General features: G+C 36.2%; 2 protein-coding genes and 1 pseudogene across 5 annotated transcripts; 1 reads left to right on the forward strand and 2 right to left on the reverse strand.

The window, feature by feature from the left end:
• The first annotated feature begins 8,109 nt into the window (after window positions 1-8,109).
• On the forward strand, window positions 8,110-21,923 carry LOC116136209. 4 transcript variants are annotated; one of them, XM_031421920.1, is made up of 4 exons: window positions 8,110-8,946; window positions 11,261-11,592; window positions 12,393-12,583; window positions 21,852-21,923. In XM_031421920.1, the coding sequence occupies exon 1, from the start codon at window positions 8,234-8,236 to the stop codon at window positions 8,585-8,587; it is 354 nt and encodes a 117-aa protein (XP_031277780.1). In that variant the 5' UTR covers window positions 8,110-8,233; the 3' UTR covers window positions 8,588-8,946; window positions 11,261-11,592; window positions 12,393-12,583; window positions 21,852-21,923. The 4 variants fall into 4 exon arrangements, with proteins under 4 accessions (XP_031277780.1, XP_031277777.1, XP_031277779.1 ...); XM_031421917.1 differs by having other exon boundaries at window positions 11,346-11,592; XM_031421919.1 differs by lacking the exon at window positions 21,852-21,923 and adding an exon at window positions 21,307-21,393 and having other exon boundaries at window positions 11,346-11,592.
• LOC116136208 (aquaporin NIP6-1-like) lies at window positions 13,544-15,956 on the reverse strand. Its single transcript, XM_031421915.1, has 5 exons — window positions 15,596-15,956; window positions 15,259-15,483; window positions 14,965-15,165; window positions 14,348-14,409; window positions 13,544-13,745 (listed from the first exon to the last, which is right to left on the reverse strand). The coding sequence occupies exons 1-5, from the start codon at window positions 15,836-15,838 to the stop codon at window positions 13,544-13,546; spliced, it is 933 nt and encodes a 310-aa protein (XP_031277775.1). The 5' UTR covers window positions 15,839-15,956.
• LOC116136124 lies at window positions 19,839-24,137 on the reverse strand (annotated as a pseudogene).
• Between the last annotated feature and the right edge of the window lie 348 nt (window positions 24,138-24,485).

Genomic DNA, 24,485 nt, shown 5'->3' on the forward strand with positions numbered 1-24,485 from the left:
GGTTCACTGCCATGACTTTCTCGGCCTCTTGCCGCACAATGGAGCAAAATTCTACCATAAACCCATGGTCCTCGTGGTGTAAGGATTTCAGCATAGCTTTTAATGACACAACTGTTTTCACCAGCGACGGATCACCCCTGAGTACCACTTGTTTCCCATCCACCTCAAACTTCATGGTAAGACACTTCCAATTTGCACAAACATCGCCTAATGTACTTAACCACGTAATCCCGAGTACAATGTTAGCCCCTCCAAAATCAAACGGAAAAAAATCCTGCACTACCGTGAGTCCTGGCATGGCTAACTCCAACCCCTTACAAACCCTTGTACTCCGCACGGTATACCCATTTCCAACGATAACACCAAACGCCTTTGTTCCTTGCACCTTTAAACCTAACTGTCGGACTAGATCTTAGGAGATGAAGTTGTGTGAAGCTCCACTGTCTACCATCACAATGACTTCAGATCCATGCAGTTCACCCTAAAGCTTCAGAGTGGTAGTTGACGTCAAGCCAACAATGGAGTGCATGGATAGAGCTACCAGATCTGTTTCTGCGTGGTTTTCTTCCTCGGTTTTCTCCATTTTTTCAGATTCACTTAGCTCCTCCTCTACATCCACGACCAACAAGATCTGAAGGGTGCGATTTTTGCACCTGTGAGCTGGCCCAAACTTCTCATCACACTTGTAACAAAGTCCTCTCTCCCTCTTGTACTGTAGTTCGGCATCGGTGAGTCGTCGGAAGTGATTGTCTCTAGAGATCGTCGGCGTTGTCTCTTGCCCTTGCTTTTCTTTTCCATTTCTCATTTGAAATGGTAAATGACGATTTGGAGGTTTGAACGAGTTGGGTACCCACCCAATTTTGAGTGGTTCTGGGCTTGCTGTGAATCTAGTATAATCCCCTCCCTTATTGGTCCATTGGGCTCGGCTCGCCTTCCATTTATTTTTGTCCAACACCCAATTCCTTTCCTCAATCCTATGGGCTTGGTCCATTAATTCAAACAAACTGTTGGGCCTGACTAATCTCAATTCGGCTTGTATTTCTTCCTTCAGCCCACTGGTAAAGGTGCCCATTAGCAACTCTTCTTCAACCTCTTGCATAGGCGTAGCCAGTAGCTCAAACTACTCACGGTAGTCAGTCACGGTGGTGGTCTGCTTCAACGTCACTAGTGATTCAAAGGCAGAACCCTTATACGATGGTCTAAATCGCTCGATCACTGCTTTCTTGCAGGTACGCCAGTCTGTGAACGGAACCCAAGAATCTACCCATTGGAACCAGTTCAAAGCGCGCCCCTCCATGCACACTGCCACGGCTTCCAGTTTTTCCCCCTCATCAAACTTGTTGACCTGGAAATACCTATCAGCCCTGAATATCCACCCATGAGGATCCTCTCCGTTAAACACAGGTAGTTCCAATTTCCTCACTCTCCGATCATCACCTCCACAACTTTCGTTTGATTTTGATGAATTCCGGCTGCGATCGTCGCGACTCGCCTGAACCTCGGATGACTCTCCCTTCTCTTTCCCTTGATTCACACTCCCCTCCTTCTCATCCTTCAACTTAATCCATTCTCTCAACTCCTGTAGGTATTCTTTGATGTTACCGACATCTTCCTTAACTCCGCTGATGTCTTCCTTAACACTTCCCACCTCCTTCTCGATCCCTTCCATTCTTACCTCCATTCTTCTATTCACCATTACCCAAGCCTGGCTCTGATACCAATTTGTTGAGAACCTAGATCCTCAACACAACACAACCCACTCAATTGTAATTCGGCACTCCAACAACAGTGTTCAACTCAAAACAGAAGTGAAGATTGTAAATGGCTATGAAAATGATATTATATTGATTGAATGGTTGAAATGGAAATTACACTATAAAATGATGTAGAAACACCAGTTCAGTAAATGAAAGATATCTAGCTCTTCGAGGGGCTAGTTCCTCCCAATTCCATACTCAAAAGTTTAAGCTCTTTTTACAATTGAAATCCCACAATTTATATTCCCCAACGTCACACCCAAAGCATGATTCCTGCCACGTGGATAACTAACTCCTTTTTGCGCGCACCCGCTGATTTGCCTTCATGTCCTTTTTGTAAACGTGAGTAATGGGGGTCGTATCAGTAATTAACGTAAATGCAACCAGGGTATGAACTTAGGATTTTGGTAAACCTCGGGTGAGAACATGTCGTTTGCTCAAAACACACACACACACACACACACATATATATATATATAAGTGAAAAGAAAAGTTATTCTACAAATTATTTTACTTCATCTATTTATAAATATTATTGTTAATTCTTTTACTTTGATAGTTTCTTCACTGTATTTAAGAAGATAAAATTTAATTTTCGAAAACATTTTATTGAAAAATCATATATTATATGGGAGATTATAATGTATCAACCTTAAATTAGATTTTATAAATGTTTTAGTTTTTCTAAAATAGAAACTTGGTCCCGGTCAATTTCTATTCTATGATATTGTTTAAACAGATTTAATTATATTACTCTAGTATATCACTGTATATTGATGTGGGTGGCCGGGAGCGAAAATCATACCAATTTGAGGTTTTCATCATTGTAGAGAATCAATCTATATATATTAGATTCACGCACATTCCCATAAGAAAATATTAAATAAAATGATATTATAATTTATAAATTAGATAGTAATTTTTAGGGGTGTGCGGGTCTGGGCCGCTCTTTTTTTAAGGAACCAGAACCGATTGGTTCCTAAAATTGTTCCGATTCCTCAATAGTTGAAACCAGAACCTGGAAAACAGGTTTCAGTTCCGGTCCCGGGTACTCGAAAAAAATTTAATAGTCCATATTAGTTTAAAAAATGACAAATAAACCCTTAAAAATTATAAATACACCCCCATCTCACCCTACAGTCTGATTACAAAAATAACAAATGTTCTAGCTTTCAGACGTTGTTCCTATAATTAAAATTACGTAACATTTTAAATATAAAGATTGAGGTCTAACTTCCTAATTTTTTACTTTTACCCACTCATATCACTTTTGAATTAAATAATTTTAATTTCTAATTTTTATATTTTACATTTTATATTATATTGTATCAATAATACTATGCTTACTCATGATCTTACTAACCATTTTACTATCATATGTAAATACAAAGCATAGTACAACATCTCCTCTTGATGCCACTTCTGCTCTTATACGAATAACTCAAATACTTCGACATCCTCAATGGTCACTCAGACGTACCGTTTGACCGTTTGCTCAAGAATCGATACAACAATCCTTCCTCAATTCTTCTTCATTTTCGTTTTCATTCCCTCTCCATTCTAGAGAAATTGTTAATAAAACCCAACATGAAGACTACAAATCACAACACAAAGACTACAAATGATTCCTCATTGTCTAATTATATATCGTTTCAATCTCGGTTTCAAACTGGTTCCTACCCCGAGTATTATAGGAACTAAAACTAAAACCAGAACCGATCGGTTCCTGATTTTTAGAATTGAAATCTACCTTGTGAGGGTTGGTTTTGCAAAAAAGCTGGAACTGTCACTAGAGTAAGAGTCCAAGTGACCACCCCTATTAATGCTTGAAGCGACTCAAACTTAGGAGTTTATAAAATCTCTTTTTACTATTTTACCACCAAAGCACCCAATGGTGGTTTTGATTAGATTTATTTATTAGCCGAAAGAGCTAATTTAAAATTATAAATACTTTTAAAACTTTTTAGGTTATTTGAGTGAATTTGAGAAATGTTTATAAGATTTTCAATCAACTATTTTACCACTTATGATGGAATTGTATATTAAATCCATTTTTGATAAATTAATATAAGATTTTTTTTTTTTTTTTTTTTTTTACTAACCAAACAGCTAACAAATTTTTTATAATCTTTCACATTAAAAAAGTTGTACCAAACGAACCATAAATACTTAAGATTATAATTGGTTATTTATGTATTAATTGTACGAAAGTTTTCCCCTTGTTTTATAGGATTATTTATACAATTTTCTTGTGAACAGTCAAAATTTTATTTTTAAAATTTCTTAAACAAATTGTCAAATTAGTACAAACAAATTTTCAAATTACTTTTAACAATCTATAAAGACTCTATCGACTGGTATAAAGTTTTGTGCATTCTCTGCATCTCACTTGAGGGCGGGGAACTGAACAGCATCCTGAAAGCTGAGAGTGGTCTCAGTTTCAGTCTCAATCTCAATCTCAGTCTTCACGAAGCCTCCATTAGCAGCAACAGTCGTCATCACTTTCTTCTTTGTAGGTTGTTGCTTGTTCTTGTTCTTCTTCTTGGCACCTGCAGCCAATGGAGTTGGAGCCTTTCTGGAAGAGACGTCTGGAACAACGTTGTCGCCATCTTCATCACTCAATAAATTGAAATAGTTCTGAATTACGAGTGCCATGAAAGTCCCTTGATTGATTTTTTGCAACGAGATCGAGAGAATACAGTACGGAAGATTTGGATTTCGTTTGTAAAAAGTAAAAAGAGTGAAGAAATCTTGGATTTCCGCATTATGATTTCGAATTTTATTAGACTACTTAAACTTGGATACTGTTTCCTTGGCTGAACAAGATTTTATTTGTCTTTTCGGATTACAGAAAGACCATACACTTCCAATCTAGCTTGTAAATAACAACTATTTATTTAGTTATTAATACTACTTAAAAATTTTCAGCATTTATATTTTAGAATGATACATCAACATTGGATAAATAATATTGGATACTGTGTATAACAACATTCAGATTAATATAGTAAATTTTTAAATATTATATCAAACATGTTTTCAGGCAATTTCAAATATCAAGATATAACTCAAAATTTTGAATTGTATTTAGATTTTAAAAATTATTTTTGAATCACAAATATCCAAGGTTTAATTTCTTATTACAATTGAAAATGAAAGCATTAAAAGATATTTTTAAATTTAAACGAGTTAATGACATTAATCAGGTTTAGGAAATAACATAAATCCTCTTAAGGTTAAGTTTTAGGTGTTAAAAATAAATAGTAGAAAAGCAATTTGATAATATTTACTAATTTATAATAGAGTAAATTTTAATGGTTTATTATCCATTCATAAACAGCAAGAGGATTTCTATTATTTTGAAAACCTTAGAAGAATTTTTATTATTACATCATACCTATACCTAAAAGGATTAATGTCTTTCGGTTTTTTTTTTTTTTTTTTTTTTTTTTTGGTGATTGAGGGTGTTCGAGTTAGTTTGTCCGTACTTCAACTAATCAGTTAGGACCTTGAAGTAAAATACAAGGTAAATTCCCTCAATGGCCACCCTTATTAGGGTTTGGAAAAACTTAAACTCAGAAACTCATAATGGACCCCTTTATTCTTTTATCATCAGACAACCCCATAGTGGTTTAAAAAGAGTAATGTCATTAACTCAATTTAAATAGTAAAAGCAAGTAAACAATAATTTCTATAGAGCGTAGCATGGTTGCTTCACATTCAATCATTGGTGGTGCATCTATTGCATGCCTTGTGGGATACACTTAATACACCCCAGCAGTAATTTACCAGGAATAGCTTGCAATTGGAAAATGACTGTCCCAATACTATTATAACAAATATATTGTGCTGAAAATTTTACAACTAAAACATCAAATCTCTCCATAAAGCTTGTTGCAAAATATTTCACAATCCGGTTTTCATGTTTCACTTACAACTTTACCATAATTTTTAAAAGTTTACAAGTTTCACATTCTAGATTACAAATTTTATGTTGCACTCGCAGTTAATATTTCACGATAAATTTTGTGTTTTGTCAGTTTTCATTATAATTGTTATGTAAAATTTACTTTTATTTTCTTTTGTTTATTAATATAAGTTTCATATATTAGGTTACAACGTTTACGTTATTTGCGGGATTTATATATTTCATGATATCTTTACTAGTTTATACTAACATTTCTTTTAATTATTTTACAATTTCAGTTTACGGTTACAACTTTTACTTTTATTTTATATTTTTTGAAGGGACAATCTATTGTAAACCTTCACTTTTTTTAATGCACCAGCCCTTGTCTAATTATGCATTATGGATTTACACAGCTACTGGATCTTCCCTCCCCTCCCAATTGCAATCAAAAGCTTCTCCCCAAACCGAACCTAAAGAATGAGTTAAAAGGCAAGAAAGTTGAACTACATTGTACAACTTCGGGTAAGTTACCACAGGCAAAGAGAGGCGGCAGGATTCATACCCCAAAGCAAAGGTGGAATCATTGTATTGAGGATATGAGCCAATCGTTCGGGCCAAGTCAGCCAAATGAAGATTCATATGTTGAGATGGATAGCTGCAAGCGTGTTGTGTGGCTTATGAGTTCTCCTCGAAGCCCTAAGGGTACACTTGCACTAAGGCAAAACAAAGGCTGTCTGATTTGTATTCTACACGAATATGAGTGTACAATTACCCGGTCTGATCGTGTTAATTTGTCTTATTTGCTTCATGAAGCGAGGTCGGTGCGTGTGCACGAAGACATGCTCTTATTCTCTTAAGGGATGGAAGGTGTCTTGGGCTCATGGTCGGGTTTGTATCAACGTTTCTGTTGGAGTCTCACACTGATTAGACATACTCAAAGCTTACAGGTTTATAAGAGGAAGTAATCTTTTTATTCAACAAGACCTTATTGGGTGAGGAGTGAGACTCACCTCAAATTCTATTATGGTATCAGAGACAGGTTCAGTTGAGCTGAGTGTTTGACCAGGAGGTGAGGAGTTAAAGCCAACAACTACATTCATCAACAAACATGACCTAACATATGGGTTTGAGAGTGTTGGAGATTTCGAATGAAAAAAAAAAAAAAAAAAAAAAACCCCAAATGAACTTAATTGCCCTTGTGTTAACCCTCAATGTTATACTCGCGAGCTAAATTGGTTGAACTCTTTCGAGAAGTCTTGAACCGATGTCATGTTGCGAAGCGAGTATGCTCCTCGTACATGATCAATGAGTGTGTATGCGGTACATAGTGACACTTGCATTCGTGTACACTGCAATGTTTGTTGCCATGTCTTTGTCTTAGTGCAAGTGTATGCTTACAAGCTTGGGAAATTGCTCTTATTCCCCAAAGTAAACATCTATTGCACGAGGAATCACGATTTGGTTAATATGATGTCCATTAGGTGGTCTAGTCTATATATACATTAGAAATCAAGCCCAAAGCTAAGATAATCATTCTTTTTGCACTACTTCATCTTAGTGACAAAGCCCTAGGTTCGAGGATGTGAATGAATCATTACCATCGAATCGACATTTCAAGCCCGAGGGCAATGTAGTCTACACGAGGTTAGAATGGTTTCCCACTTACTAGTCGTTTAACACAAGACACTCGCCTTCATGGAGCGACATTAGAGTGCACACGTACAATAGATGGCTTTTAGTGCCATTTCGTATCTCAACATGGTGATTATGTTCTTGTAGAGGTAAGAACGACACTGAGACAAGAGTGAGTCGGCGTTGGCTATATATGGCCTAGTTTAATTTTTTGCTCATTAGAGATCAAGCCCCAAGCCCAAAGCTAAGAAAACTATTCTTTTCCCATGGCTTCATCTTTGATAAACCCTAGGGTTCAGGGATACTCGAGGTTGCTGGTGTGTAGTATCCTCAACCTTCGTCCCAGAACCAATGACCACGCATGCAGGCACGTAACCACATACAAAAGTGTAGGTTCAATTGAACCTACTCAACTTTTAACAAAAAAAGAAAAAAGTCCTTATGTTTAAATTTACAATTTTGACCCCATTTAAAATAATATTAAACTTACTCGAACTGCTGTGAAGGGTCGAATTGCTGGGAAAAATCCCTGCCTAGTCTGGGGTGGGGATGAGGAATGAGTTAACGGACGGGGAATGGGAATTCCGACCTTGCCCCGCCCCGTTGGCATCTCTAATTGGAAGCCAGGGAAGAACACGCCTAAACCGGTTTACCCGTTTGACAGTAATTGGTCGCATGATAAATCCAACGGTCATTTTCTCTTTAGCACAGTGCGAAGCAACTATACATATTTGTATAGTAGCCAATGCCAAAATGATGTAAAACAATAACTAAACAACAAGTAGGGTATAGATAGTGAGTTAAGACTATAAGGGGTTCTAAAAAATTTTGGCTCAATAATTGCTTGTGAAATAAGTGAAAATTATTCAGGTCCTATTACTTATATAAACTCTCATTTGACTCCAAACAAAACTCTTTTCTCTTAAATGCCGCCATGGACAGTGGAAATGCAGACCAAGATCCATGGCTAGCTCCAGACAAGCTCTACCACGTCCTCTTCTGCTTCTCTCTCACCCTTATTTTCTCTGCCTTAGCATCCTGTACCCGTTACTCATTCCTCCGGACCCATTCAATCCGGGTCGGATCCATTCTGTCCCTTTTGGCCGGTGCCGCTAAGGAGGCTGCTGACCACCTCGGCCTCTTCCCCTCAGCGGGCGCTTCGTTCAAGGATGCTGTCGCCGATGTTATCGGCGTCTTGATCGCCTCGTTCGCTCTTTCCTTACTGAGGAAGTTTTCGGGTCGACCCGGTTTTGAAAAGAGTCAGACCCGAAGGGTTTTGCCTGTTTGAGTGGTGTTTTGGCTTGAAAGTTTCGTGGGGTCGTACTTTTTTCTATTTTTCCTTGTAGGGGTCGGATTGGTTTGCGATGAGGGACGAAAAGGTCTGTTTTGTTGGTGAGAAACTGAGGGAAAACAGTAGAAAATGGAGAAAAGCTGCTAGTTTTAGAATCCTCAATTTTTGTTGGGATTAAGAGTTGAATGGAATGAGTTAGAGTAACTTTTTTCCACCAAATTGATGAGAGGGGTCACTTTTTGCTTTGTTTGGTCGATGATAAAATGTGGGAAATTTTGTATTTTAGCCATAATTCGGAACTCAGAGAAACAAAGAAAAAATCCATTTAGTTGAAGAAGATACAGAGCTTAGTTTAGGTCAGTATTTTTGCCCTATTTTTTTTTTTTTTTTTCATCTTTGAAAAGTAAATTGGCTTTATATCATCATTTTTGTAACCTATTTATTACATTGTTTTATATTTTAATTTGCATTATTGTTTAGTAAAAGTCTTTAGTTCTTTGTGTGTAATTCCAAGTTATCGTACTGGTATGTTACATGAACTCCATTGTATTGTTAGGTGAGCTCAATGGCTAGTTCTGAGTTTGGCTAAAAGGTGTATTTTTGAATTAAGGCACAAGGATGAAAAGGGCTAGAGGTGTTTATTTTAGTTGTATTATGTGAAAAGATACAAGAAATATGAAATGAATATATAATGATTAGAACTTTTCCAGTATTCCTAAAACATGTCTTACATATATGAAAATGTTGTCGAAGTAACAAAATGCATGCTTCTAAGAAATACTGAAGACATCTTATCAGCCTTACGTAATCTGTTGATATTGTTCTTATTTATGTTAGTAGTTCTCAGTATATTTAAACCTTATTGTTGATCTTAAAGGTCAAACCTGCTCTGAAGCATGAATGGCTTAGATTTGTTACTCAATTGCTTGTCCAAAATGCAATACAATATAGCTTGCTGTCATGCTTACTGTTTGTGTGTAGAGCTTGCCTATATTCAAAGCTGTACTTTATCGATTTGTAAATTTATTGTGAAATTTTGGGCAACTGAACATACACTATCAAGATTGATAGCATATCTTGTTTCATGTTCTGGAAGAGGAGGCTTCAACTCAGAATCTTCTCCCCTTGCTTAACTTTAGAATTTATTTCGTCCTGTTATCTTTTTTTGTCTCCTTTTCTGTTTCCGAATCTGAGATAAAATTTGTTAGTGTGGGTGGGAATATGAAATAGGAGAATAGATCTTGCTTCTTCTCTACGCACCTAATCAACATGAGAATGGTGGGAATATGAAATAGAGAATAATCTTGCTTCTTCTCTACGCACCTAATCAACATGAGAAGCAATAACCACCACCACACCCCCCCCCCCCCCCCCCCCCCCCCCCAAAAAAAAAAAAAAAAAAAAATCAAGAAAATTTTTTTTTTTTTTGTTTTTGTGGTGAAGACAACCATAACTCTCCATCCAACTCCATTACTTATTTTATAAACACAAACGTAATCCTCATAACTTAGTCTTCAAGTCTCTAGCTTGACTATCAATATGTATTTGATACACAGGCATTCAATTTATTCTTAGGGGGGCGTTTGGTCCAGGAATGTTAGATTACTGGGAATATTGAATTACTGAAAGATAATTACCTTGGAAGATTACTGGGAATCTTTAAGAAAATAGTTTTGTTAGTTGGTGGGTATGTTATATTAATATATTTGGTTATGGGAAAATTGGTGGGTATGTTATTTAAATTACTAAATTGACCCTCTTTTAAATATTAATATAATATTATTTTATTATTAATTTTTGAATAATTTTTTTAACCCCCAATATTTCAGATTTAGCTAAAACACCCCCGCTTATAAAAAACTTTAATTCATGACGAATCACCCCCACCTCCTGCCGCCGCCTGCCGCCACCGCGAACAACCGTTGGAAAATCGCCGGAGCCCTAAAAACACTGGAAATTCTATGAGAGGCTCCGGGAGGCTTCGATATGGCCGTTTTTGCCATATTGATGGCCGAAAACGGCCATATCGGGCCAGTCTAGCCAGAAATGGCCAGATCTATTCTGACCATTTCCAGCCAATCGAGGATCTGGCCGTTAACGGCCAAGCTGGCCCGATATGGCCGTTTTCGCCATCAATATGGCCAAAAACGCCATATCGAAGCCTCCCGGAGCCTCTCACAGAATTTCCAGTGTTTTTGGGGACTCCGGCAATTTTCCGCGGTGGTCCGTGGTGGTTGACCTGCTGTCGACTGGTGGCTGGTGGCTGTGGTGGTGTGGCAGTGGTGGTCTGTAAATTATTTTAAATTAGGGCATTATTGTACAAATTTTAATTAAACAAGGTAAAATTGAAATAGGATATTAATGTAAATTTGTTTTAAAATAGGATATTATTGTCCAAAATTTTATTAATAAGGATAAAATTGTAACAAAAAAAGATAACCCTGGTAATCTCAGAAAACCTAAGAAAATGGAGGTATCAGATACGCTCTATATTACCAATAGTAACCACTATTGGTATTTGAAGATTACTGGTATCTTATATTACTTGACAACCAAACGTGGTAATCAAGTAATATAAGATGACATTACCCCAGTAATGCCACTTAACCCCGAACCAAACTGCCCCTAAATGTTTCTTTTTTGGTTGACTACTGTGTCTATGTACCACAGGAATCATTGAGCAGTTCTCTTCGTCTTGTCAGCTATTCGACCATTTGCATTTTGTTCTGACCGAGTTCTTGGATTATTTATGTAGCACTTGGAACGATGTTAATTAATCACCCTCTGAAGCTCTCAGTTAAAGGCTTTTAACGAGTTTCATCGTCTTTCTCCGTCAGTTTGATGGCAAAATAGTTTCCTGTGCCACACATAACTCCAGGAATGTGGGCAATTTTGTAGACCTGCGTGGCCTTGTGATTGTTTGGAGCAATGGGTGGGCCCAGTGTTATTTCCGGTTTCAATGAACCACCTGTCCCTGGCTATGCAGTACCACAAGAAAAGAGGTATTTAGAGATCATTTTAACCTTCAGCTATACTTGACTTTTCCTCTATTTGTTGAATCACTGAATTTTGCTTTACATAGAAATTTTCATATCATCTGTGCATGTGTGATATCTGTTGACTGAGATTATTGATTAAAATCCTGATTATTTGTTTAAGTCATTGGTTAGGTATTTGGATAAATGATGGAACATCCTCGTTCTCTGTTGTTACTCCAAAACAGTGAAATAAAAAGAAAATGTAAAAGCGTGAGGATACTTGATGAGTTTTGACACTCTCATTGTCTCTATGGTAGGAGGGTAATGAGATTTTGTCTTTAATATTTATAGTACCAGAAAAGAAATCGACTTGGAGAATCCAATGAGAAAAAAGATAGAGAAATTGGTGATTGAAACTATGAGATGGGAAAAGATTAAGATAGCTATAGACTTGTACTTGAAACTTGTAAATTAAAGAGACTTTTTAATTACTTGTACATGAATCATAATCTGTCTTTACCCCTCAGTTCTGCCGTACTCATTGCCTTCACTAAAGTATGAAGATAAGAGATTTGTTCACTCTGTCACATTAGTCCTAGCTATTTGTGTGTGTATATGAGACAGAGCTATATATGCAACTAATGCAGGCATGGCAGCTGACTTGCTAGCAACATATTAGTTAGTAGTAATTCTAATAAAGTTTCACTAGATATGTATAGCAATCTCCCTCGATAAATTAATTGTTTATTGCCCAGCATTTTGCTTTTGTTTATCTACAAAATTAATCGGAAAACCATTCATGGATGAGAGGTATATAAATGCAGGAAGGAAAAACTAGAAGCAAACCACTCAATAATGGCACAAATTTAATGAGTCTGGAGGAAGAGGTAATGGGTATGGGATACTAAGGCAGAGAAGAGAAGAGAACATTGAGAGAAGCAGGAGAGGAAAGAAAGAACAAAAAAGCTTATTGTTATTACAGATGATAAAAACCTAATTGAAGTATCCATTTCAGGTAGTCCTTTAATATCTCAATTCCATTATCTGGTTTTATTTTTTAATTTTTGTTGTTTATAGTGATTGGTTAAAAGCTGCACTTCATCTGGACTTCATTATACATTTCTTCCATAAAATTTTGGTTCACTATAAATTGGATTTCTTATGATACATGAGATGATATTTTCTAATTAATCTTAGTACTTAAAGTTACGAAGATGCTTCCTTCTTTGACATAGTTTTTAAGTATCATGATTTCACATAGAATGAAATGATGTTTATTTCTTTGATTTTTTATTTTAATTCTTGAGTGCTGTTAATAATTGTGTTTATGCATCGGCTCTTTGCCAAAGAGGCTATGTTGCATTAACAATGATGTGCATCTTTAATGACTTGGAATACCGGAAGATGAAATCCTATGTTATTATGGGTATGACATGTAAGTATGTGTTGTGATAATTTGAACAGAAAAATTCTGTAGGGCCAAAGCAGTTAAAGATGGTCAATGTAGTCTAGATTCGAGAGGCATTTGTTGCTATAAATAATCTTTAGATTATATTACTTGTCAATATGAGATCAAGATTTATAGGAGTTGGGTAGGAAATATGAAATGGGATATTACATCTCAATCCTTTACCCATAACCAACATGGGAAGCAAAAATGAGGAAACTAAACAACAAAGGCTAAAAATCCCAAATTTTTTTTTTTTTGACAACCATAACTTGTCATCAAAATCAAATATATACTTTATAAACAGAAACTCAATACTCGACCCATTCTTAAAGTCTCTAACTTGACTATAATACATATGATTGATGCAGGCTTCAAACTTATTCTTTTCTTTGTGTTTTTCCCTATTTTTCTATGTACCACCGGAATCATTGAGCGGTTGTCTCCATTGTCAACTACTATATCACTTGCAATTTGTTCAGACTGAGTTCTTTGATTATTTTTGTACGACTTGGGACGCTGTTCTTGTCACCTTCTGAAGCTCGTTGTTGTAGGCCTTTCATGAGTTTCATCGTCTTTCTCTGGCAGTTTAACTGCAGAATAGCTTCCTGCACCACACAGCGCTCCAAGGATGGGAGCTGTTAAGTAGACCCATATGGCCTTGTAATTGTTTGCCGCAATGGCTGGACCCAGTGTTCTTACCGGATTCATTGAACCGCCAGTCGAAGGTCTGCAACATAACAGAAGAAAAGAGTTTTCAAAAGATCATAGTAATAATTTTCACTCGACTTGTTGAATCATTGAATTTTGATGTATACAGAAGCTGAAAATTTCTGCTGTGGGTGTGTGATATGATATCCATTAAATCAGATGATTTATTGAAGGATTGTCAATTCATCTCTAACATATATCCCATATCTTGGTCCTTTTGCATTGAAAGTGTGCTTTTATATTCTCAGATGATTTTTGCCCATTATTTTGTCAAACTTTGTTGTCTGTTCTAGCTTTTGTAAGGATCAAACATCCCCATCAGTTACAGTATGTTTGCCGCGTGAGTTTGGATAAACTATTGCATTAATTTTCACCGTTTTCATTCATTGGATCTAAATAATGGTCCCGAAAGAAGTCTTTAAGTCAATGGCGGTGTCAGAAGCCTTTTTGACGTAAAAAAGTACTTAAATGACTTTCCACAGAAAACACTTGCTTAATACTTTATTTAAAAACAATTTTATAATCAAGAGAAACGTTTTTCATTGTTTGAAAAGGTTTTGATAGAAGTAGTAAAATTCTCAATAACAAAAGTTTCTTAAACTGAAGTGTGAATTGACATACCCGGCTATGAGTATGTTAACAGTCACAGTAGCTCCCACCGCGATTCCTGCCAGCTCCCCCACCTGCATTCTCACAGTTTCAGAGACATCTTCACATTAGAAGATTCTGTTCACATTATTCTTAATTTCATCAAAATCATTATCTCATCTAATTAACAACTAAATTATAAGAGATTTTACTAGCTAAACCCAGTCATAAAAACTTGAGGGTCAAACAATTTCAATTAATTTGAGGGTCAGAGGGCTATTGAGAGAGTAAAAAAGGTATTTTTGAAAGTTTGGTGAGGCAAAATTCAGTAAAAAATTTGGTTCTAGGGAGATGTTGACAAGTTGCATCTCAGATAAATTAATGTCACTGGGATCAATTAAATATGTACCACATATTATTAATATCATTGGAAAAGGAAACTTGCAGGGATGCCAATTTTCTTTTCTTGGATCTTGTCTCTTAAGTTTTGCATATAAAAAATTATATATAGAGAGAGAGACTCGTGTCTCTTGCATTATCCAGGGAAGGATTGTCTAGATTGGGAAGTGATTTTGAAAGCCATTAAAGAAAGAATGAAAGAAAGAAGAGGGTTAGAATATTAATAAATTGAAAGACATGCATGCACTTACAGCTCGAGTGTCGGTGGCCACAGCGGTGACGACAAACATGAGATTGAAGCTGATAATAAACTCCAAAGCAAAAGCTTTCCCGTAAGCAAATCCTTCTGCAGGCACTGTCACTCCCCCTCCCATGAAGGGATGAAATATCCCTTTCAGTGCAAATGATGCACATACTGATGCCGCTACTTGTGCTCCGATATACACCGGTACCTGCAATCATTGACAACGAATTAAAACTAATTTAGGTCTTCGGACATTTTTATATATGAAACCTGAAGTAATATAATTTATATATGTGCTTACGTTTTTCCATGGGAAGTGTTTTAAGGCAGCGAAGGCCACGGTGACACCGGGGTTGAGATGGGCTCCGGAAATGTGGCCGATGGATAATATGATGACCATGACGGCGAGACCGGTGGAGCCGGCGCAGCCGAGTAGGGTTTCCACCCCTTGTGTTTTTTGGTTCACAATGGCTGTGGCAGTCCCAGCAAACATGAGTATAAATGTGCCTATGAATTCTGCTCCTACCTGAAATTAATACACCAAAATGTTGAGCTAAAAGACTGATATCATAATAATGAGATAAAATTCTCGATATATCTGTTTCATTTAAGACTCAATTCGATGCTTTATATTATACCTTTCTTGCAAGAGAGACAGGAGGGGGAGCAGGTAACGAGATTGAGCAAGAGACTGAAGGGAGTCTCCCTTCTTCCATGGTCCATTCTTCAACACTAAAACACTTGCATGGACTTCTAAGAAGTGATTTCCTTCCAATTCCAAGGCCACCTCTCTCTCCTTTGAGCCCACCAAAGAGAGGAGCACCAGGAGTGCCAGGTGTAGCTGGTGTTGAAGGAATTGAGGCAACATCCTCACTCTCCATTGCACCAAATTAAAAGAGAAAGAGAGAGAAGGAGCAGTTTAATTATGATAAGGGTTTGGTTTGGTACTCTCTTTTGTCTGTATGTTGTAAGAGAAGTGTAAGATTTGTGTTTGCTATTTATAGTAGAAGCAAAGAGGTTGACTTAGAGAGAATCCCAAGAGCTCAAAGAGAAAAAGAAAAAGAAGTTAGTGGTTGAAATTGTGAGAGGAGAAAAAGATTTGAATAATGCTAGTCATACTTTCCCTTCTTACTCTTTTCTCTTTCTCACTCATATTAATCTCTCTCCTTACTCCCTTCTCTCTCTTCTTACACGCACCTACCACATAAGTGAGTAAGAGAAAGAAATAAGAAAGGGGAATAAGGCTAGTATTACTCAAAAGATTTAGGTAGCTACTTTAGAAGTAGAGGGTGTGGGTGGGACATTGCAGGAAGACTTAAGAGTACTACTTGTATTATTTGAAACTCGTAAATTTAAAGAAACATTTTAGTTAAATGAAACATGATTCATCATCATCCATCTGTCTTTGTCTTTCTCAAATCTCAGTTCTCTTTAATATACACATTTCATTGCCTTCTTTCACTCCATTATCATTAACTGAAGATTAAGTCCACTCAGACTTTGTGCATGTTTGTGTGTGTGTGTGTGAGAGAGAGAGAGAGAGAGAGGGTAATCATACTAAATGACTTTGATGGTAAAAGAGTAAAAATATGTTTTATGACATCTGAGTTTGAGTCCCCACAAGCCTTAATAGAGGTGATCACTGAGAGATTTATCTAGTCATTAACTTCAGGGCCCTAATAGATTAGTTGCGGTGTACGTGTGCAAGCTAACACAGACATCCCTGATCACCAAAAAAGAGAGAGAGAGGTGCAATTATGCAATTTCTTAATTAATTTCTTGAACAACAAAATGTATAAGAAATATATATAGTATGTAGTATTTGGTATCTGGATCAAGATTCTCAGTTTATTACTTATAAAAAACTAGAAATGAGGGATTGAAAAAATAAAAATGTTGCTTATTACAAGATCCTTTTATTAGTAAATATCCAATTGGGATGACTCCCATCTCCCTATAATATATTTTTACAAAAAAAATCTTGGAATTGGGTAAATTTTTTGGTCATTATAGATGATGAATTTGACACTGGATATAACATTCTATTAAATGTTAACTAGCAGGCCTAAAAATGTGTGTGGATAAGTGATTGTGAGTAAGAAAGAAGGTCCTTTAATTATATAAATGGAGAATTTCCTTGGAAGTGCAAACATCAGAAAGGTTTATTATTTCACATTTGATAAGGTTTTAGCAGCAGCTTTGCTTGCCTTTTTATTATCCTCTCTTACCCAGAATTTACATTGGCTGGTAAAGTGATTGCTTCTACTTAATTTAATTTGCTGTATCTCTGAATATGAATCCATGTATACATCTCTTTCTGTGTATCGTTGTTGGATACATTTTAAAAATGTTTTTTCATAGAAATGTTTTAAATGGAATGCATAATAATAAAATATTTACACATATACAATTAGCAAATGATTAATACTGTACACTATTAATCTAATTGTTGATGCAATTTTTTGCACTAATGAGAAGTACGTAAATCTCGTGAGAAAATCTATGCAAGGGTTTTTAATAAACCAGTATTCTAGTGTTTGACTAATATTAAAATGAGGAATAAATACAAAGAACAAATTTTTTTAAAGTGGTTCGGATGCAAGATGCATATCTTACGTCCACTATTATTTTATTTTATTTTATTTTTGTATATTTTGCAAGTACAAGCGACTTCAATTCTAAGAAAAGATGAGGCAGTTTTTTTAGCTAGAAAATAGTGTTTATAAAAGATCCTTTTACTAGGGTGAGAAACCCCTTTATATATTTTTGTCTCGGTGGACTTACCGGTGAAATAACCCTTATGAAGATGACACATAGCCTAGGGTGGTCTTGTGCATGAAATAACCATTTCATGAGGTGACACATGGTCGACACAAGTTGATGCTTGGTTATTTCATGAGGTGACACATGGTCTGACACAAGTTGATGCTTACCAGTGAAGTAACATTTGGTAAACTTACAAGTGAATTAGTCATCTAATGAAGTGACATGCAACCTGGTGACAGTGCATCGTTGGGACATATGGCGTGAATCCATGCATGATGGATTTACCACCAATGTTCTAAGAATTGCACCGGACCGTCCGGTCAGACCAGTTCAACCAGGAACCGACGGTATTTCTGGTCTGGTATCTCATGAAAACCGCAATTTTCAGTTAAATTGGATTGAGCCGCGGTTGGACCGCCGGAATACTGTCGAGTCGCAGTCCAATCACCGCTCAATCCCGTCGGATTCCGGCATTGTTCGACAGTGAAAACACCACCATTCGAAGTGACGACTTCTCCACGAAAAAACCCAACCATTTCCAGTCACCGTTGTCCAGCCTTCGTCGCTCGCCGTCTAAATTTCACGCGACCGTCGGGCTACTTTTGTTGATTCCAGCGAGTTCCAGCGCCAATGAACTCCCTAGCACCACCATCAGATTCGCCAGAACCTATGCATCAAAAGCCCCATGATTCCAACTTCAATTGGCCGTCGATCGTCGCAGCTGCCACCACTCACCAGTTTCTTCGCACGACAGGGGTGTTTTAGATAGATTTCAAACCTTAAGGGAGTATTATAGGGGTGTTTTTGATGAATTTCAAACCTTCAGGGATTAACAATAATTTTACAGAATACAGTCCAACCGACCGATCCAACCAGTCAAACCGGAAATCGGACCCTTGAAGGGGTCATAGTCCGGTCCGGTTTTCGGAACATAGTTTACCACACAACACTAATTAAATAGTGCATAATATAAGTAGATTTTAAAATTGACTGCTTTAAGGAAGGCAAATATCCATAATGGAGTAATTAATAATTGTAATTAGGTGATACAAATATATTTCATATTATAATTCAGCAAAGAAATCTTTGACCGAAAAGGCTTAATTAGTATTAATTTCCACCACAGCTAATGTAGATGTTACAGTAGGTTCCTTCACACAAAAGAATTGAATAAAGAAAGTGGCTTTTCAAAAGTGCTTAGTTATATATTTGTTTATTAATTAATTCAAGAACTTCTTTTTATCATAATCAATTAATTTTTGCATCTATTTTTTGTATTTTACGTATCCTTAAAAGTTCAAAACATTTTATTCCATTTGGTAGGTGGAGATTATCAGATCAATTCCCTCCTCTATTTTTTTCCCCTTTTTCTTTCTTTATATATTCTTTTTTATTAATGTGCGACTGTAATTTAAAGTGGCTAAGCTTAATCATTTAATTTGGCCCCTTGTTATCCTTAATTAATACATGTATGATTATGATAGAATGGTTTCATAATATCACGTTAAAAAATTATTCATAAAAAGAAAAGAAGAATCAAGATGTGGATCCGAGAATCTTTGATAATGACCAATTAATATGCACTTTTATTAACAAAATCACCCACTAATTTTTGTTTAGTGTTCACATGGTAGTTGATTGATTAATTTATCAAATTAATAAATATGGTATAGTTTTCTCTGAAGATTCGAGACCCTTCAAAAGCAATGGTTTCATGAAATGGTGAACCCAACCAATTTGGAAACAAATTAAATTATTCAATGTAATCTCAGAAAACCTAAGAAAATGGAGGTAATCAGATTACCTTTATATTCAATAGTAACCACTATTGGGATTTGAAGATTACTGGGATCTTATATTACTTGACAACCAAACGTGGTAATCAAGTAAATAAGATGAACATTACCCCAGTAATGCACTTAAACGAACCAAACTGCCCCTAAATTTTTCTTTTTTGGTTGACTACTGTGTCTATGTACCACAGGAATCATTGAGCAGCTCTTCGTTGTCAGCTATTCGACCATTTGCATTTTGTTCTGACCGAGTTCTTGGATATTTATGTAGCACTTGGAACGATGTAATTAATCACCCTCTGAAGCTCTCAGTTAAAGGCTTTTAACGAGTTTCATCGTCTTTCTCCGTCAGTTTGATGGCAAATAGTTCCTGTGCCACACATAACTCCAGGAATGTGGGCAATTTGGTAGACTGCATGGCCTTGTGATTGTTTGGCGCAATGGGTGGGCCCAGTGTTATTTCCGGTTTCAATGAACCACCTGTCTTGGCTATGCAGTACCACAAGAAAAGAGGTATTTAGAGATCATCTTAATCAGCTATACTTGACTTTCCTCTATTTGTTGAATCACTGAATTTTGCTTTACATAGAAATTTTCATATCATCTGTGCATGTGTGATATCTGTTGAATGAGATATTTATTAAAATCCTGATTATTGTTTAAGTCATTGGTTAGGTATTTGGATAAGTGATGGAACATCCTCGTTCTCTGTTGTTACTCCAAAACAGTGAAATAAAAAGAAAATGTAAAAGCGTGAGGATACTTGATGAGTTTTGACACTCTCATTGTCTATGGTAGGAGGGTAATGAGATTTGTCTTTAATATTTATAGTACCTGAAAAGAAATCGACTTGGAGAATCCAATGAGAAAAGATAGAGAATTTGGTGATTGAAACTATGAGATGGGAAAAGATTAAGATAGCTATGACTTGTACTTGAAACTTGTAAATTAAAGGGACTTTTAATTACTTGTACATGAATCATGATCTGTCTTTACCCCTCAGTTCTGCCGTACTCATTGCCTTCACTACAGTATGAAGATAAGAGATTTGTTCACTCTGTCATTAGTCCAGCTATTTGTGTGTGTATATGAGACAGATATATATGCAACTAATGCAGGCATGGCAGCTGACTTGCTAGCAACATATTAGTTAGTAGTAATTCTAATAAAGTTTCACTAGATATGTATAGCAATTCCCTCGATAAATTAATTGTTTATTGCCCAGCATTTGCTTTTGTTTATCTACAAAATTAATCGGAAAACCATTCATGGATGAGAGGTATATAAATGCAGGAAGAAAAACTAGAAGCAAACCACTCAATTGGCACAAATTTATAGTCTGGAGGAGAGGTAATGGGTATGGGATACTAAGGCAGAGAAGAGAAGAGAACATTGAGAGAAGCAGGAGAGGAAAGAAAGAACAAAAAAGCTTATTGTTATTACAGAGATAAAAACCTAATTGAGTATCCATTTCGGTAGTCCTTTAATATCTCAATTCCATAATCTGGTTTTATTTTTTTATTTTGTTGTTTACTGTTGGTTAAAAGCGTGTGATGGCACTTCATCTGGACTTCATTATACATTTCTTCATAAAATTTTGGTTCACTATAAATGGATTTCTTATTATACATGAGATGATATTTTTAAGATCTTAGTACTAAAGTTACGAAGATGCTTCCTCTTTGACGTAGTTTTTAAGTATCATTATTTCATATAGAATGAATTGATGTTTATTTCTTGATTTTTTATTTTAATTCTGTGTGCTGTTAATAATTGTGTTTATGCATCAGCTTGTTGCCAAAGAGGCTATGTTGCATTAATGATGATTTGCATCTTTGATGACTTGGAATTCCGGAAGATGAAATCCTATGTTATTATGGGTATGACATGTAGTATGTGTTGTGATAATTTGACAGAAAAAATCTGTAGGGCCAAAGCAGTAAAGATGGTCAATGTAGTCCAGATTCGAGAGGCATTTTTGCTATAAATAATCTTTAGATTATATTACTTGTCAATATGAGATCAAGATTTATAGGAGTGGGTAGGAAATATGAAATGGGAATTACATCTCAATCCTTTATAATATAACCAACATGAGAAGCAAAAATGAGGAAACTAAACAACAGAGGCTAAAATCTACTTTCTTTTTGACAACCATAGCTTGTCATCAAAATCAAATATATACTTTATAAACAGAAACTCAATACACAACCCATTCTTAAAGTCTAACTTGTTATAATACATATGATGTTACAGGCTTCAAACTTATTCTTTTTTTTTTTTTTTTTTGTTTTTTTTCCCTCTTTTTCTATGTACCACCGGAATCACTGAGCAGCTGTCTCCATATTGTCAACTACTTGATCATTTGCAATTTGTTCAGACTGAGTTCTTTGATTATTTTTGTACGATTGGGATGCTCTCTTGGTCACTTCTGAAGCTCGTTGTTGTAGGCCTTTCATGAGTTTCATCGTCTTTCTCTGGCAGTTTCACTGCAGAATAGTTCCTGCACCACAACGCGCTCCAAGGATGGGAGCATAAGTAGACCATATGGCCTTGTAATTGTTTGCGCAATGGCTGGACCCAGTGTTCTTACCGGATTCATTGAACCGCCCGTCGAAGGTCGCGAAGTAACAGAAGAAAAGAGGTTTTCAAAAGATCTAAGATCATAGTAATAATTTTCACTCGACTTGTTGAATAATTGATTTTGATGTATACAGAAATCAGATGATTATTGAAGGATTGTCATTCATCTCTACATATATCCCATATCTGGTCCTTTTGCATTGGAAGTGTGTTTATATTCTCAGAGATTTTTGCCTATTATTTTGTCAAACTTTGTGTCTGTTCTAGCTTTTGTAAGGATCAAACATCCCATCATTACAGTATGTTTGCCGCGTGAGTTTGGATAAACTATTGCATTAATTTTCACCATTTCATTTTATTGGATCTAAATAATGGTCCCGAAAGAAGTCTTTAGTACATGGCGTGTCAGAAGCCTTTTTGACGTAAAAAAGTACTTAAATGACTTTCCACAGAAAACACGCTTAATAGTTTATTAAAAACAATTTTTATCAAGAAAAACGTTTTTCATTGTTTGAAAAGGTTTTGATAGAAGTAGTAAAATTCAATAACAAAAGTCTCTTAAAATGAAGTGTGAATTGACATACCGGCTAGAGTAGTTACAGTCACAGTAGCTCCCACAGCGATTCCTGCCAGCTCCAACCTGCATCTCACAGTTTCAGAGACATCTTCACATTAGAAGATTCTGTTCGCATTATTCTTAATTTCATTTTCTCATCTAATTAACAACTAAATTATAAGAGATTTTACTAGCTAAACCCAGTCATAAAAACTTGAGGGTCAAACATTTCAATTAATTTGAGGGTCAGAGGGCTATTGAGAGAGTAAAAAAGGTAGTTTTGAAAGTTTGGTGAGGCAAAATTCAGTAAAAAATTTGGTTCTAGGGGGATGTTGACAAGTTGCATCTCAGATAAATTAATGTCACTGGGATCAATAAATATGTACCACATATATTAATATCATTGGAAACGGAAACTTGCAGGGATGCCAATTTTCTTTCTTGGATCTTGTCTCTTAAGTTTTGCATATAAAAAATATTATATAGAGAGAGAGACTCGTGTCTCTTGCATTATCCAGGGAAGGATTGTCTAGATTGGGAAGTGATTTTGAAAGCCATAAAGAAAGAATGAAAGAAAGAAGAGGGTTAGAATATTAATAAATGTAAAGACTGCATGCACTTACAGCTCGAGTGTCGGTGGCCACAGCGGTGACGACAAACATGAGATTGAAGCTGATAATAAACTCCAAAGCAAAAGCTTTCCCGTAAGCAAATCCTTCTGCAGGCACTGTCACTCCCCCTCCCATGAAGGGATGAAATATCCCTTTCAGTGCAAATGATGCACATACTGATGCCGCTACTTGTGCTCCGATATACACGGTACCTGCAATCATTGACAACGAATTAAAACTATTTAGGTCTTCGGACATTTTATATATGAAACTGAAGTAATATAATTTATATATGTGCTTACGTTTTTCCATGGGAAGTGTTTTAAGGCAGCGAAGGCGACGGTGACACCCGGGTTGAGATGGGTCCGGAAATGTGGCCGATGGAAATAGATGACCATGACGGCGAGACCGGTGGAGCCGGCGCAGCCGAGTAGGGTTTCCACCCTTGTGTTTTTTGGTTCACAATGGCTGTGGCGTCCCAGCAAACATGAGTATAAAGTGCCTATGAATTCTGCTCTACCTGAAATTAATACACCCAAATGTTGAGCTAAAAGACTGATATCATAATAATGAGATAAAATCTTCGATATATCTGTTTCATTTAAGACTCAATTCGATGCTTTATATTATACCTTTCTTGCAAGAGAGACAGGAGGGGGAGCAGGTAACGAGATTGAGCAAGAGAGGAGGGAGTCTCCTTCTTCCATGGTCCATTCTTCAACACTAAAACACTTGCATGGACTTCTAAGAAGTGATTTCCTTCCAATTCCAAGGCACCTCTCTCTCTTTGAGCCCACCAAAGAGAGGAGCACCAGAGAGTGCCAGGTGTAGCTGGTGTTGAAGGAATTGAGGCAACATCCTCACTCTCCATTGACCAAATTAAAGAGAAAGAGAGAGAAGGAGCAGTTTAATTATGTAAGGGTTTGGTTTGGTACTCTCTTTTGTCTGTATGTTGTAAGAGAAGTGTAAGATTTGTGTTTGCTATTTAAGTAGAAGCAAAGAGGTTGACTTAGAGAGAATCCAAAGCTCAAGAGAAAAAGAAAAGAAGTTTGGTTGAAATTGTGAGAGGAGAAAAAGATTTGAATAATGCTAGTCATACTTTCCCTTCTTACTCTTTCTCTTTCTCACTCATATTAATCTCTCTCTACTCCCTTCTCTCTCTTCTTACACGCACCTACCACATAGTGAGTAAGAGAAAGAAATAAGAAAGGGGAAAAGG

Source organism: Pistacia vera, unplaced genomic scaffold (genome assembly GCF_008641045.1).
Source record: "Pistacia vera cultivar Batoury unplaced genomic scaffold, PisVer_v2 Contig31, whole genome shotgun sequence".
Taxonomy (NCBI): Eukaryota; Viridiplantae; Streptophyta; class Magnoliopsida; order Sapindales; family Anacardiaceae; genus Pistacia; species Pistacia vera.

What these genes read in the sequence shown, in the direction of transcription:
- LOC116136209 (XM_031421920.1), top strand. Translation starts at nt 8,234, where the DNA reads ATGGACAGTGGAAATGCAGACCAAGATCCATGGCTAGCTCCAGACAAG.
- LOC116136208 (XM_031421915.1), bottom strand. Translation starts at nt 15,838, where the DNA reads ATGGAGAGTGAGGATGTTGCCTCAATTCCTTCAACACCAGCTACACCT. An exon ending in CTGTCTCTCTTGCAAGAAAG is followed by an intron (nt 15,484 to 15,595) that starts GTATAATATAAA and finishes TATTAATTTCAG; the next exon opens with GTAGGAGCAGAATTCATAGG. An exon ending in TGGCCACCGACACTCGAGCT is followed by an intron (nt 14,410 to 14,964) that starts GTAAGTGCATGC and finishes GTGAGAATGCAG; the next exon opens with GTGGGGGAGCTGGCAGGAAT.